The sequence below is a fragment of the Cherax quadricarinatus genome, chromosome 8, assembly GCF_038502225.1.
Source record: "Cherax quadricarinatus isolate ZL_2023a chromosome 8, ASM3850222v1, whole genome shotgun sequence".
NCBI lineage: Eukaryota > Metazoa > Arthropoda > Malacostraca > Decapoda > Parastacidae > Cherax > Cherax quadricarinatus.
In genome coordinates, this window is record NC_091299.1 from 21809413 (window position 1) to 21826371 (window position 16959).

Genomic DNA, 16959 nt, shown 5'->3' on the forward strand with positions numbered 1-16959 from the left:
CATAACCTGCTTAATAAGTCAATCATAACCTGCTTAATAAGTCATTCATAACCTGCTTAATAAGTCATTCATAACCTGCTTAATAAGTCATTCATAACCTGCTTAATAAGTCATTCATAACCTGCTTAATAAGTCATTCATAACCTGCTTAATAAGTCATTCATAACCTGCTTAATAAGTCATTCATAACCTGCTTAATAAGTCATTCATAACCTGCTTAATAAGTCAATCATAACCTGCTTAATAAGTCAATCATAACCTGCTTAATAAGTCATTCATAACCTGCTTAATAAGTCATTCATAACCTGCTAACAAAGTTACGTATTACCTGGCAACAATAAGCGATATATGTCAGGCAGAGCTGACTGATGTCAGGCAGAGCTGACTGATGTCAGGCACGGCTGACTGATGTCAGGCAGGGCTGAGTGATGCCAGGCAGAGCTAAGTGATGCCAGGCAGAGCTAAGTGATGCCAGGCAGAGCTAAGTGATGTCAGGCAGAGCTGAGTGATGCCAGGCAGAGTTGAGTGATGCCAGACAGAGCTGACTGATGTCAGGCAGAGTTGACTGATGTCAGGCAGAGCTGACTGATGTCAGGCAGAGTTGACTGATGTCAGGCAGAGCTGACTGATGTTAGGCAGGGCTGAGTGATGCCAGGCAGGGCTGACTGATGTCAGGCAGAGCTGACTGATGTCAGGCAGAGCTGACTGATGTCAGGCAGAGCTGACTGATGTTAGGCAGGGCTGAGTGATGCCAGGCAGGGCTGAGTGATGCCAGGCAGGGCTGAGTGATGCCAGGCAGAGCTGACTGATGTCAGGCAGAGCTGACTGATGTTAGGCAGAGCTGACTGATGTCAGGCAGAGCTGACTGATGTCAGGCAGGGCTGAGTGATGCCAGGCAGAGCTGAGTGTGCCAGGCAGGGCTGAGTGATGCCAGGCAGAGCTGACTGATGTCAGGCAGAGCTGACTGATGTTAGGCAGAGCTGAGTGATGCCAGGCAGAGCTGACTGATGTCAGGCAGAGCTGACTGATGTTAGGCAGAGCTGAGTGATGCCAGGCAGAGCTGACTGATGTTAGGCAGAGCTGAGTGATGCCAAGTAGGGCTGAGTGATGCCAGGCAGAGCTGAGTGATGCCAGGCAGGGCTGAGTGATGCCAGGCAGAGCTGAGTGATGCCAGGCAGGGCTGGGTGATGCCAGGCAGAGCTGAGTGATGCCAGGCAGAACTGAGTGATGCCAGGCAGAGCTGAGTGATGCCCGGCAGGGCTGAGTAATGCCAGGAAGGGCTGAGTGATGTCAGGCAGGGCTGAGTGATGCTAGGCGAAGCTGAGTGATGCCAGGGAGCTATGTGATGCCAGGGGGCTGAATGATGCAGGGGGGCTGTGTAATGCCAGGGGGCTGAATGATGCCAGGGGGGCTGAGTGACATAAATGTCCAGCCTGACAATGACCATTACTGATCATTAACTGTTTTGAGTCATATACCTGTGACCTGTTTCTAGTGTTTTTCGTCAGGTACCCCAGTCTGGCACCCCGGCCTGGGGCCAGGTTTTCCTGATGGTTGTCTCTTCAAGTATGGTGGCAGCTGGCCTACATATCCGTCAAAACTTGCTTGACTGGGCACTTGGCGGAGGTAACAATCCAGTTTTCTCTTGAGAACGTCTACTTCTCTTCCGACAGTGTTCCTTGTATCTAATGGTAGCAAGTTGAATAGTCTTGGACCAACCACAGATGTTGATACATCGTTCTCTTATTGTGTTCACGGCGCCCCTGCTTTTCCCTGAGTTTATTTTACATTTCCTCCTATATCTCTCAGTACACTACGTTATGGTAAAGTGTAAATTTGAGACTAGACTCAAATATCTTCCATCAGGAAAACCCACAAAATATATACAATCCACATGTTCCCATTCGTACATACACCTGAAAATTTGAATTAATTACGCGCTCACACCTGGTCGCCTCACACCTCTCCGTTCAAGCCACGTGTCTGCAAGCAGTAGGTTAGTTTAACAGGATCACTGAGGCTCGAGGTAACTTCTTCACAAGAAATCAGTCCTAATAGAATTATAATGGATCAACATTAGACATGTGATCATTTTTGTCTCTAAAGGGGATGATAAATGGACTTACTGGTGTCAGTCTCGCTGTCTCTTAGATATGTTAAATTGTCTTGGTAAGTTTACCGTATTATTGTCATCAGAGAATTGCTAATGGATCTCTTATTGCATCTCCGATTACATCAAACTACGTCTCCACTTCGTCTACTTTGTCTTCCATCAACGATGATGTTTCTAGTAGTGTTTCATCTCTGTACTCTTCTGAACAAGTCTGCAGCGCAGGCGAAACGTCTTGGAATATATGTAACTGCTCCACATGTGGAAATAAATGGTATCAAATACCGACACAGTGGAAATATAAACACATGCAGTATAATGTGATCCTTTATTGACAACGTTTCACCCACACAGTGGGCTTTTTCAAGTCACACACAGATCTACCTGGGGCGGAAGGTACGGGAGTATTTATAGTCATGTTCAGAATGTTGAGGTCAGGTGGAGAATGCTGCATCTGATGATCTACCGGGTGGAGTTATAGAGTCTTGGGTAGCTTGGCAGGGGTATTGGACAAGTTGTGAGTAGACCTTCTGGCAATATAAACACAAATGCAGTATAATGTGATCCTTTATTGACTACGTTTCGCCCACACAGTGGGCTTTTTCAAGTCACAAACAGAACTACCTGGGGTGAACGAACGAACGAACGAAAGTTCAGGTAAGATCCCAAATGGGATGAGCGGGGAAGACGGGACAGACGAAGAATAGTGCTGGAGAGGAGTGTTCTTAGTCGTAGAAATAGAGCCAGGGCTTAACCCAGCAGCAAAGGCGATCGTGGGACAGATATTGAAAAGAGAAATTCCGGTTCTTCTGTTGGGACTCCGGTGGGGTGAGCTGGGAGTAAGGGACTTGCGACGTTTAGAGCTAGAGAGGAGTGCAGAACTGAGTCATGTCTTAACCCAAAAAAGCTAAGGCGAACGTGGGTCAGAGAATGGTACCTGTCTTAGAAGGTACCTGTCAGCGGATCCAAGGTTATTTGTAAGTAGGGTTAGGAGCAGGATCATGCAAGGAGTAGAAAAGGTTGTGTTGGTTTGTGGGTCTGCGAATGTCTTCGTCAAGGAGAGAGGTCCAGTAGTCATGTCGTGTCTCAAGTTTGTCTATCTGTCTGTCACTGAGCCTCTTCCAGTACAGATTCAGCGCAGGGACGTCTAACTGGGCATGGAGAGACTCGCTTGTGGCGAAGTCCTCCCATCTGACATCAAGCACCCAGCGCAGCGCCTTGTTCTGGACACGCTGCAGTTTAAGTAAGTTTGTTTTTGCTGCAAGAGAGAGGGCTAGAGGAGAGTAAGTTATCAGAGGACGTATTAGGGATTTGTAGAGGTGTAGTTTGGTGCGTTGAGAGGCATGTTTCAGCTTGTAGAGGCCCGCAAGGGCCTTACTAGCTATTGCATGCCTTGAGTGAATGTGTCCGTGTAAACGAAGAAGGTAGTCAAGATTAACGCCAAGGACAGTGACAGATTGTGTGATAGGGAAGTAAGTGCGGGTGTCAGCTGTTCTGAGTTCGACAGGTAATGGAGGATCACGTTTCCTGTAGTTAAAATACGTAATGCTGGATTTTGCTGCATTGGTTTTGATCCTCCATTTTTGTTCCCAGATGGCTATCCTGTCAACCTCATTTTGTGTTTTGTGTGTGAGTGTATCTATATTGGCATGAGTGATAAGTTGTGTAATGTCGTCTGCATAGGCTAGTGTGATGGAGTTGTGGTATATAGGTGTTGGAATGTCGTTAGTGTATAAAATGTAGAGGGTAGGGGAAAGGACAGATCCCTGGGGTACTCCAGCATTTAGTGTGAAGTAGTCAGAGTAACAGCCTTGGAATTTGATTCTCATGGTACGGCCGTCTAGGAAGTTGCAGAGGAGTTTACGAGTATTGAGAGGCAGGTTGAAGTTAGTGCAGAGTTTGTACTTGAGCCCCTCGTGCCACACAGTGTCAAAAGCTTTTTCAACGTCTTTTGCAACCAGGGCTGTCCTGTTTCTTTGTTTTGTGTTTATGTGGATGTAGTTGAGAATGATGTTAATGGCATCCTGTGTGGATCTGTGTGTTCTGAAGCCAAACTGGCCATCTGAAAGTAGAGAATTATGTTCCAGGTATCTGCGAAGGCGATGATTAATGAGTTTTTCAAAGAGTTTTCCTAAAGTTTCGAGGAGGCTGATAGGGCGATAGTTTCTAGGGTCAGAGTGGTCTTTATTGGGTTTAGGAAGGAGGATAGCAGTAGCAGCTTTGAAGAGGGAAGGGAAGTATCCAGAGGCAAGGGAGGCATTGAGGAGGTTTGTGTAGGCAGTAATGATAGAGTCAGGAAGGTGTTTCAGGATAATATGGTTTAGGCCAGAGGCACCAGGAGCCTTTGGAGGAAGGTGTCTGAGGAGAGTTTTAATGTCTGTGTTGGTGAAAGGAGTGTCGAGTTCTTGGGAGGAGGTAAGAGTGTCTAGATGTATGTGGCTGTCTGGTGTTGTTTCTTGTGTGTGTGCAGTGTTCCAGTGTTCTATGTTCTGAATGTGTTGAATAACGTTAGGGTGAGGTGGGTGAGCGTGGAAGATGTTCTCCCAGATGTGTTTGAAGATGTTGGTAGCAGCCTGTGGGTCTGAGATGTGTGTGTTGTTGTGGGTGATGTGTTTGAATTTGTTGGTGGGAGTAGTGCCTCTGATTTTTTTGATAAAGTTCCAGAAGGCTTTAGTGTTTTTAACACGCTGCCTGTCCGCTTGTTGTATTAGTCGTGACCAGTGATTGTTGTGGTCTTGGTCTAGGCTGTGTAAAATGTTGTTTCTAAGGTAAGTGAGATCTAATCGGACTTGATTAAATCTATGTGTGTTGTAGAGGAAGCGGTTGTGGTAGCAGATAATTAGTCTTCTTGTTCTGAGTGACGGTTTGAAGGAATAACGAGTGGTGTGAGTTTTCTTTGGTATTGCGATGTTGGCTGCTTGTGTAATGGTGTCCTGGATGAGATCAAGTTGAGTATCGATGTCAGAGATAGGTTTGTTGTTGTAGTCATAGGTGAGGTTAATATTGTCTATGTGTTGTTTGAAAGCATCCCAGTCAGCGTTCTTGTAGGAGAATGAAGGTGTGGTTGGAATGAGGATAGGGTTGGAGGAGATGTGTAAGATGACTGGGATGTGATCAGAGCCTGTAATAGGGCCAGGTGAGATGTAATGTTGAAATAGAGAGCTGGCTCGGTTTGCCAGAATGATGTCTGGTTTGCCTTGGCCCGTGTGGTTGAAGAAGGTATTGAAGTCTGGGCCAAGATGAATTAGGTGTTTATGGTTTGTGAAGTTGAGTAATTGGTGACCAAGTTGGTTGTTACTGGTGTGATGAAAGGCAGTGTGTTTGGCATTCATGTCAGCTAGTAGGTAAGTTGGTGTGTTGGTGTAGTTGAAGACTAAGGAGAGGTCGTGTATGTTGAGAGTAGTGTTTGGGCGAGCATAGGTGGTGAAAAAGATAAAGGGGCCAAGGTGGGTGTGTATTCTGACCGCAAGACAGTGTTGGTGAATAAAAGGGATTGGGAGAAATTCATGTTTTATGTTGGAATTGACAAGGATGGCAACCCCATCGTGGGGATCATAGGGGGACTGTAGTGCAGTATAACCATAATGGCGGATACATTGAGGGGCTTTGAGGCAGGTACTGTTTAGCAAAACAATATCTGGCCTCTCTGCTTCAAGGAGCTCGGCCAGTAGGTGTCTAATTGTAAAGTAAGAACGTACGTTGAACTGAATCGCCTTAAACGTGATTTAATGGTTTCGTCTTAGCAAAGTTAATGTCGGGGGAGGAGTTTGGATTAAAGCCCGTGATAGTGGTGCCATCAGTGGATGTGTGTTTGTAGGTGCTACGGACCCGTTTCCTGGAGGGGGAGGAAGAGATGGATCTGTTTTTATGTTCTTTGGTCTGTCCGTTAGAAGTTGGGGTAGGTTTAGGTTTGAGTGGATTTTGTCTGGAGGAGGTGGAGTTGGACCTGGATGAGGTTTTGGTTGTGGTGGAGTGGGCGAAGGTGGATGCAGAGGAAGTGGAAGTTTTGGTAAGCTGTGAGGAAGTGGAAGCTTTGGAAGGGGATGAAGTGGGTAAGGAAGTGGGGGGAGGGGTGGTCGTAGCAGTAGGGGTGTTGGTGGGAGGTGTAGAAGTAGTGAAGAGAGGTAGTGGAGGAGGAGAGCTGGTGGGAGTAGGAAGTGGGGGGGTGGGAGAGAGGAAGGAGTGAGAGGTTGTAGGAGGCTTGGAAGAGAAGCAGGAAGGAGGGATAATTAAAGAGGGAAGATTGTTAGCAGACAAGATTAGGTTAAGGACATGTGAGTAGTCTGATTGGTAAGCTTGTGAGATTACCATCGCAGAGTGGGCAGCAGTGGCAAGTTGACAGTTAGTTTTGTAGTCTAGTGTGGGTGTAGAAGGAGAAGTGCTTGTAGTCTGTGTGTTGGTGTTTGATGTGTGTAGAGTAGAAGAGGTAGACCAAGTGCGTGGGGAGGCCCAGGCATTGGGGGTAGGGGAGGGAGGTGTGGAAGGGGAGGGAGGTAAGGAAGGGGAGGGAGGAGCAGGGAAGGGGTTGGGGAGGGAGGGAGGTTGGTTTGCTCTGAGGGAGGAGAGAATGTGCTTTCTAGAAGGGCAGGAATTTGCAACTGCAGTGTGTGACCCGCCGCAGTTAGAACATTTAAGAGGGAGGTTGCAAGTATTCCAGAAGTGGCCAGTTGCTGAACATCTGGAGCAGACTTGTGTAGATGTGCATGTGTTTTTGTCGTGGCCGAATTTGTAGCATTTAAGACATTGTGTGATTGGGTGGAAGTTCGGAGTGAAGAGAGCGTTTGGAGGAATGCGGATGGTCTTGGCAAAGATTCCTTGACTGAAGAGTGTAGAGGCGTCAGCAGGAGTAGAACAGCGTATTTTGAGAATGGTAGAGTTTTCTGGTCTGTAAATATCGTCAACAGAGACTTTGTTCTTAGTACTGATATCTTTTATTAAGTCTTCTTTGTCTGTGTCATAGGCTGTCAGGAGAGAGTAGTCTACGTGTTTAGCAATGACTGTGCTTTTGGCACGGTGCTCAGGAGTCCAAATAATGGTGAAGCCTGCGTTGAGAAGTTTTTGTCTGGTATCGCTTGAGGTGTACGCTTCGTAGGAATGTTTGTCAAGAAGGAGTTTGAAGCCTGAGTTGGTTTTGAAGACTTTAAGTTGAGGTGCACCAGTGATCTGGTTTTAAGTTGGAAAAATTCAGATTCAGGAGGGATATAGGAAAGTACTGGTTTGGTAATAGAGTTGTGGATGAGTGGAACAAACTCCCAAGTACCGTTATAGAGGCCAGAACGTTGTGTAGCTTCAAAAATAGGTTGGATAAATACATGAGTAGATGTGGGTGGGTGTGAGTTGGACCTGATAGCTTGTGCTAACAGGTCGGTTGCCGTGTTCCTCCCTTAAGTCAATGTGACCTGACCTGACTAGGTTGGGTGCATTGGCTTAAGCCGGTAGGGACTTGGACCTGCCTCGCATGGGCCAGTAGGCCTTCTGCAGTGTTCCTTCGTTCTTATGTTCTTATGTTCTTATGAAAGAGTGATGAGATGGCAAATTACAAATTAACTGAACACAACCTACACAATCCAAATCAACATGGTTTTAGAGATGGGAAATATTGATTGTCACAAATGCTAACACACATCTCCGTGCATACCACGCAGATGTAGTATACACGAACTTTGGAAAGGCCTAAAGTTTACAAAAGTGATTATGGTGAGATTGCACACAAAGGGCTATAGGCATAATGGGGAAGGCAGGCAAATAGTCCATGGTCCCAGATTGTTCACCATCTTACCAGAAGATATCAGAAACGCTAGAATATTGCTCCCTCCTCCTGTAATGCCATCCCGTCCTCCAACCCCCCTCCCCTCGCATATATTCTGGTTTTCTTCCCTTCGAGCTTCTCTGTGTTCCTAGTTAATGGTCAAAGTCGGACTGAAGCGTCGTTATAGGTTTGAGTCGTCCATCTGCGGATTATTAGTGTATCAAAAACACTGCTGGGAAAATTGTAAAGTCTTCAAGAGGAAACTATAAAGTAAAAGTACACAAGTGCAACTAATGTGACATTTTATTATGGCAACGTTTCGCTCTCCAGGAGCTTTATCAAGCCGCTCCTGGAGAGCGAAACGTTGCCATAATAAAATGTCACATTAGTTGCACTTGTGTCCTTTTACTTTACATATTGTCGGTAATTCTACCAACTTTATTACAAGAGGAAACTGGACAAGTACCTCCACTACATGCCAATCAACCAGGCTGTGATGGATATGTAGGCCAGTGGGTTGCCACCAGCATCAGCCTGGTTGATCTCAGGCAAGCACCAAACAAGCCCGGCCCAGGCCTGGGCTGCGGATGTAGGGAAAACTCTCGAAACCCATTAAAGGCCTATTAAAGATGAACATCAAAATGGTATACAATACCGACAGGTTGGTAGGTAAGATACATAGGCAACAGTTAGGCAACTTTATTCCGAAACGTTTCGCCTACACAGTAGGCTTCTTCAGTCGAATACAGAAAGTAGGCAGGAACAGTAGAGATGTGAAGACGATGTAATCAGTCCATCACCCTTGAAGTCGTAGAATTTGAGGTTGTCAGTCCCTCGGCCTGGAGAAGTTCAGTTCCATAGTCAGGAACTATCTGAAGATCAAGCGACAGTGCGGAGACTTAAATACATTCTCACTACTACTACTACTACTCTGCACCTCTCCTTCCGACAGTATTTAAGTCTCCGCACTGTCGCTTGATCTTCAGATAGTTCCTGACTATGGAACTGAACTTCTCCAGGCCGAGTGACTGACAACCTCGAATTCTACGACTTCAAGGGTGATGGACTGATTGCATCGTCTTCACATCTCTACTGCTCCTGCCTACTTTCTGTATTCGACTGAAGAAGCCTACTGTGTAGGCGAAACGTTTTGGAATAAAGTTGCCTAAATGTTGCCTATGTGTCTTACCTACCAATACCCATCATGCCTTCCCCTCCCCCCACACACACGAGACCACATGTCTTAGCGCCCGCCCTACCTCCCCGACACCGTCGCCCTCAACTTAATTTAAAATAACCATCCCCTGGGTTCAACTTCCTGAACACCGTATTCTCCTATGTTACCCATCCTATCAGAGAAATTGGTTATTGGTAATTAACTATATGTAAATGTAAGTTAATTTTGGTTAGCACCGACTAACCAAACCTAACTTAATCTAACTCCCAAAGTGTACCAAACCTGACATAACGTAACTAAATTAACAAAATCAAATCAACCTAAACTGATAATATATAATTTAGGTGAAGGGAGTGCTGCTCCATGAGCTAGTAATCTGAGTTACATAAACACCAAGATCAGGAATACTGATGCCCTGGTGAATGCTAGCCTCCAATAACAATTACACCATTAATCTTAATGATTACTACATGAACCCTTGGCTGTGACTAGTCCTAAAATAGTGGTTAGGTTGCCAGCTGAGATGTGGAGGACTGAGGCCGACCTACTGGGTGACACACACGCTTCTGCCATACCATTCACCACTACAGTTCCACCACGTAACGTTTGAGAGGCCAGACTTGCTGACAAGTATGGTAAGTTACATGAATAGGGAGAGTGCTAAGCAGGTGAATAAACTTAAATAAATGTATTTTAATATGGCTTATCTAAGGAGCAAACTAGTCGTCCACATACCCGAATTCACCCTTTAACCCCGAAAGGTTAGCCACCCAGGATAACCCAAGAATGTCAGTGCATCATCGAGGACTGTCTGTCTTATTTCCATCGTGGTTCTTCAATCTTGTCCCCCAGGATGCCACCCACACCAATCGATTAACACCCAGGTACCTACTTGCTTGCTAGGTGAACGGGACAATAGGTGTAAGGAAACACGCCCAATGTTCCCACCTTTACCGGGGATCGAATAATGGACACTCAGTGTGTAAGGCGAGTGTTGCCTACAAGGCCACGGGCCATTTACAATAATATAACTATACCTAGAGAAAAGGTCTACCTCGGATTAGTTACAGTATACTGGCATACACAAGATTTATCTCCAATGTGTAGGCTGTGAATTGTCCCACTAACAATATTGTGATACTCATTCTTGACTTAGGAAAACAGTGAATCTGGTAACAGCGGGTTAGCTGTTTGGTGTCCATGTATAGTCTTCATTGTACTGTGAGTACTCGTGGCTCAAGTGGTTTCGTATTTGACTCGCATCTGAAGAAATTGAGTTAAACGATGGCACAAATAGAAACATTAGACGTACTTCCTTACGTCTGCTGTGCCTGTTCACCTAGCAGTAAGTAGGTACCTCGGTGTCAGCCGACTATTATAGGTCGCATCCTGAGAAAGAGGATGAAATAATCCCAATGAAAATAACCCAGACATAGGAGCTTTCTTGGGTCACAACAGTGCCACGATCGCACGTGCAAAGAAAATGATAGGATGGATAATGAGAACTTTCAAAACGAGAGATGCCAAGCCCATGATGATCCTTTTCAAATCACTTGTTCTCTCTAGGCTGGAATACTGCTGTACATTAACATCTCCATTCAAAGCAGGTGAAATCGCAGATCTAGAGAGTGTACAGAGATCCTTTACTGCACGTATAAGTTCTGTCAAGCACCTTAACTACTGGGAACGCTTGGAAGCACTTGACTTGTACTCGTTGGAACGCAGGAGGGAGAGAGATATCATAATCTACACTTGGAAAATCTTGGAAGGAATGGTCCCAAATCTGCACACAGAAATCACTCCCTACGAAAGTAAAAGACTGGACAGGCGATGCAAAATGCCCCCAATAAAAAGTAGTGGCCCCAATGGTACACTAAGGGAAAACACCATAAGTGTCCGGGGCCCAAAACTGTTCAACAGCCTCCCATCAAGCATTAGGGGAATTGCCAATAAACCCCTGGCTGTCTTCAAGAGAGAGCTGGACAGATACCTAAAGTCAATGCCGATCAGCCGGGCTGTGGCTCGTACGTTGGACTGCGTGCGGCCAGCAGTAACAGCCTAGTTGATCAGGCCCTGATCCATCGGGAGGCCTGGTCATGGACCGGGCCGCGGGGGCGTTGATCCCCGGAATAACCTCCAGGTAACCTCCAGGTAACCCTGGGTAGTAACCCTCCAGGTTAATAAATTACTACAATCTTCGAGTGATGGCACAAACTACTCCCGCCTGATGTGGTGTCTTCAACACTACTAGCACGCCTCGCTAGCATTCTGAGGCTTTATATTTGCATAACCCGGAGTCGCTATGTTATCTGAAGAATATGTACTCTATATATCCAGGAGGGTTAATAGTCTAGGACAACCAAAGACAACAAAACAGTGTGGCTTATTTCCACTAAGGTCCTTATGGCCTACATGGAGTCTGCCTGAAAGGTATTCTGGGGATCAACGCCCCCGCGGCCCGGTAAATGACCAGGCCTCCCATTGGATCAGGGCCTGATCAACTAGGCTATTACTGCTGGCCGCACGTAGTCCAGTGTACGAACTACAGCCAGGCTGATCCAGCACTAACTTTAGGCATCTGTCCAGCTCCCTCTTGAAGGCAGCCAGGGAACTTATTGTGTTTTCTCTTAGTGTACTGATGGCGCCCCACTTTTCATTGAGGTATGTTGCATCGCCTGCCCAGTCTTTTGCTTGGCCTACTCCAAGTGTATCGATATCGGGGTATCTATTTACTAACAGGTTTACCAGAAGATATCAGAAACACTGCTGGTACAGGTGTAAAAGTCCTCAGTAGGAAACTGGGCATCTCCACCAAGTGCCAGATCAACCAGGCTGTGGATAGGTGGGCTAGCGTGCCACCAGCAAGCTAACTTGCCTGACTGACCAGGCAAGCGAGTTTTAACTACTCCCGGAACCTGGCGTAGGGCCGGGTTCCGGGAGTAGTTAAAACTCGAAATTCATAGGTGTAAAGGAAAAGGTAGGAGAGCAGAAGCAGCAGATGTCCAGAGACATACCCACATGTCCCGAATGGCCCAAGTTTGAAGCCGGGTCCGTCGTTTGTAAGTCGAACGCACTACCACTGGGCTACATACGTACGTACATTATTGAAACTATTAACTAAATATCCTTTAATGGCATTAAGATAATTAAGGAGCTACTCCTTGGTTTCTTGCAACATCTTACAAGTGGTGACCCGGTGGTCTGGTGGCTAAAGCTCCCGCTTCACACACGGAGGGCCCGGGTTCGATTCCCGGCGGGTGGAAACATTTGACACGTTTCCTTACACCTGTTGTCCTGTTCACCTAGCAGCAAATAGGTACCTGGGTGTTAGTCGACTGGTGTGGGTCGCATCCTGGGGGACAAGATTAAGGACCCCAATGGAAATAAGTTAGACAGTCCTCGATGACGCACTGACTTTCTTGGGTTATCCTGGGTGGCTAACCCTCCGGGGTTAAAAATCCGAACGAAATCTTATCTTATCTTAAATCTTTATACAGCTACCTATTCATTGTTACAACTATTATCACCATTCATTATTACAACTATTATCACCATTCACTGTTACAACTATTATCACAATTCATTGTTACAACTATTATCACCATTCACTGTTACAACTATTATCACAATTCATTGTTACAACTATTATCACCATTCACTGTTACAACTATTATCACAATTCATTGTTACAACTATTATCACCATTCACTGTTACAACTATTATCACAATTCATTGTTACAACTATTATCACCATTCACTGTTACAACTATTATCACCATTCATTGTTACAACTATTATCACCATTCATTGTTAAAACTATTATCACCATTCACTGTTACAACTATTATCACCATTCATTGTTACAACTAGTATCACCATTCATTGTTACAACTATTATCACCATTCATTGTTACAACTATTATCACCATTCATTGTTACAACTATTATCACCATTCATTGTTAAAACTATTATCACCATTCACTGTTACAACTATTATCACCATTCATTGTTACAACTAGTATCACCATTCATTGTTACAACTATTATCACCATTCATTGTTACAACTATTATCACCATTCATTGTTACAACTATTATCACCATTCATTGTTACAACTATTATCACCATTCACTGTTACAACTATTATCACCATTCATTGTTACAACTATTATCACCATTCATTGTTACAACTATTATCACCATTCATTGTTACAACTCTTATCACCATTCATTGTTACAACTATTATCACCATTCATTGTTACAACTATTATCACCATTCATTGTTACAACTAGTATCACCATTCATTGTTACAACTATTATCACCATTCATTGTTACAACTATTATCACCATTCATTGTTACAACTAGTATCACAATTCATTGTTACAACTATTATCACCATTCATTGTTACAACTAGTATCACAATTCATTGTTACAACTAGCACCATCACTCATTGTTAAAATTAGCACTACGACACTTACAACTAGCACCACCACCCACTGTCACAACTAGCACTACCATTCACTGTTACAACTAGCGCCACCACTCATTATTACAAGCACCATAATTCATTGTTACAACTCCACCACTCAGTGTTACAGTTAGCACCACCACACATTGTTACAATTAGCACCAGCACTCATTATTACAGTTAGCACCACCATTCACTGTTACAACTAGCACTACCACTCATTGTTACAACTAGTACTACCACTCATTGTTACAACTAGTACTACCACTCACTGTTACAACCAGTACTACCACTCACTGTTACAACCAGTACTACCACTCATTGTTACAACTAGTACTACCACTCACTGTTACAACTAGTACTACCACTCACTGTTACAACCAGTACTACCACTCATTGTTACAACTAGTACTACCACTCATTGTTACAACTAGTACTACCACTCACTGTTACAACCAGTACTACCACTCATTGTTACAACTAGTACTACCACTCACTGTTACAACCAGTACTACCACTCATTGTTATAACTAGTACTACCACTCACTGTTACAACCAGTACTACCACTCATTGTTACAACCAGTACTACCACTCATTGTTATAACTACCTGGAGGTTACCTGGAGGTTATTCCGGGGATCAACGCCCCCGCGGCCCGGTCCACGACCAGGCCTCCCGATGGATCAGGGCCTGATCAACTAGGCTGTTACTGCTGGCCGCACGCAGTCCGACGTACGAGCCACAGCCCGGCTGATCCGGCACTGACTTTAGGTATCTGTCCAGCTCTCTCTTGAAGGCAGCCAGGGGTTTATTGGCAATTCCCCTAATGCTTGATGGGAGGCTGTTGAACAGTTTTGGGCCCCGGACACTTATGGTGTTTTCTCTTAGTGTACCAATGGCGCCCCTACTTTTTATTGGCGGCATTTTGCATCGCCTGCCCAGTCTTTTACTTTCGTAGGGAGTGATTTCTGTGTGCAGATTTGGGACCATTCCTTCCAAGATTTTCCAAGTGTAGATTATGATATATCTCTCCCTCCTGCGTACTAGTACTACCACTCACTGTTACAACCAGTACTACCACTCATTGTTACAACCAGTACTACCACTCATTGTTATAACTAGTACTACCACTCACTGTTACAACCAGTACTACCACTCATTGTTACAACCAGTACTACCACTCATTGTTACAACCAGTACTACCACTCATTGTTATAACTAGTACTACCACTCATTGTTACAACTAGTACTACCACTCATTGTTACAACCAGTACTACCACTCATTGTTATAACTAGTACTACCACTCACTGTTACAACCAGTACTACCACTCATTGTTACAACCAGTACTACCACTCATTGTTATAACTAGTACTACCACTCACTGTTACAACCAGTACTACCACTCATTGCTACAACTAGTACTACCACTCATTGTTACAACTAGTACTACCACTCACTGTTACAACCAGTACTACCACTCATTGTTACAACTAGTACTACCACTCACTGTTACAACCAGTACTACCACTCATTGTTACAACTAGTACTACCACTCATTGTTACAACTAGTACTACCACTCACTGTTACAACCAGTACTACCACTCATTGTTACAACTAGTACTACCACTCACTGTTACAACCAGTACTACCACTCATTGTTACAACTAGTACTACCACTCATTGTTACAACTAGTACTACCACTCATTGTTACAACTAGTACTACCACTCATTGTTACAACTAGTACTACCACTCACTGTTACAACCAGTACTACCACTCATTGTTACAACTAGTACTACCACTCATTGTTACAACTAGTACTACCACTCACTGTTACAACCAGTACTACCACTCATTGTTACAACTAGTACTACCACTCACTGTTACAACCAGTACTACCACTCATTGTTACAACTAGTACTACCACTCATTGTTACAACTAGTACTACCACTCATTGTTACAACCAGTACTACCACTCATTGTTACAACTAGTACTACCACTCACTGTTACAACCAGTACTACCACTCATTGTTACAACTAGTACTACCACTCATTGTTACAACTAGTACTACCACTCACTGTTACAACCAGTACTACCACTCATTGTTATAACTAGCACCATCACTCACTATTAAGTGTAATATATATATATATATATATATATATATATATATATATATATATATATATATATATATATATATATATATATAGTGAGTGATAGTGTTAGTTATAAGAGTGAGTGATAATTATCAGTAGGACACTATAACTTAGTTTTAGTAACAGTGTGAACAATTCTGCCCCAAAACAAGAGTTAACAGCAAGTTCTGAGTAACATGCTGGATGTTATTATTTTACATCGCCAAGGTTTTCACGTCACGTAAAATATACCCGAACAACAACTTGTCTAAGATGGTTATAAGTTCAGCGGTGAGTGTTGGAGGTGAAGACTGGTGTTGCTAGCACTCAACACTGTGTTGTAACTTACCTGTTGTTCTCTGAGAGTGTTGTGGTGCAGGTCGTCCAGTGTTGGTCTCATGGATCCATCAACAATGGAATTCAGGTTTCTGTAATGCGATTCTTTGGGTAATGCTTCACGCGTCAAATAATGTCGAAGAGACTTTTGATACCTAGTCTCGTACACACTGTTGGAGTGTGTTGTAGGAGACAAATGGCCATCGTCACCAGTATCTAGCCCGGAGGCCACCTGGATGCGTGACGACGACGAGTCTAACTCGATAGTATCTGCCTCTCCTGAGCTCATGATGCCGACTGAGTGCAGACGACGCTGGCCACCCTATATATACCATTCCAACATTACACTTCATGCACATGTTACTGATAACATATATACACTTTCTGGGCCTACTCTATCATTTAAAGTACTGTATTATACTCTAACTTTGTGTTAAACTCACCTGCGTTCCTTAGGTACAATAATAACAAAATACAACACCATAAAACAATTATTTACATGTGCTCGAAATATTCCACCATTTGACAAACCCTTGTAAAATATAAGTTAAGCGCTGTAAATACTACACCTGTTTATATTGACTTTAATTTTTTTCTTAATAATAAAAAATAGAGGGTTACTTACTGTCTATGTATATATAAGTTTGTGAATGTTATTACAAAATTTGAAAGCCGGAAAATCCCAGTATAAACAGCATCTCCAGATGTGTAGTGTTGCCCACACGCGACTCCAGCTTAACATCAACCTTCATACACACCTAGTGCTTGTTAATGCTGCTTTATATCACCCTTCTACATCGTCATTACAACATTTCCAAAGTGATTTACGCTCGCAATGATTTACACTTGAACCATATCCTGTTCTAGTAGTAAGCATATAAGACTTGGTGTTAAGTCAGTCGCTAACCAGACTAAGAGTCGATGACCTAAATTATTTTTGTATGACCGAGACTCAGAATTTGGTCA

The 16959-nt window shown here is 44.0% G+C and overlaps 1 protein-coding gene across 3 annotated transcripts in view; it reads right to left on the reverse strand.

Annotated features, from left to right (window-relative positions):
* LOC128685247 (bumetanide-sensitive sodium-(potassium)-chloride cotransporter-like) overlaps positions 1-16287 on the reverse strand; it is a 213567-nt gene extending 197280 nt beyond the window's left edge. For all 3 annotated transcript variants that reach the window (XM_070082928.1, XM_070082927.1, XM_070082929.1), the window contains exon 1: positions 16007-16287. In XM_070082928.1, coding sequence (XP_069939029.1) covers positions 16007-16282 — 276 coding nt within the window. In that variant the 5' untranslated portion in view covers positions 16283-16287. The remainder of the gene's footprint in view (positions 1-16006) is intronic.
* Positions 16288-16959: the final 672 nt, after the last annotated feature.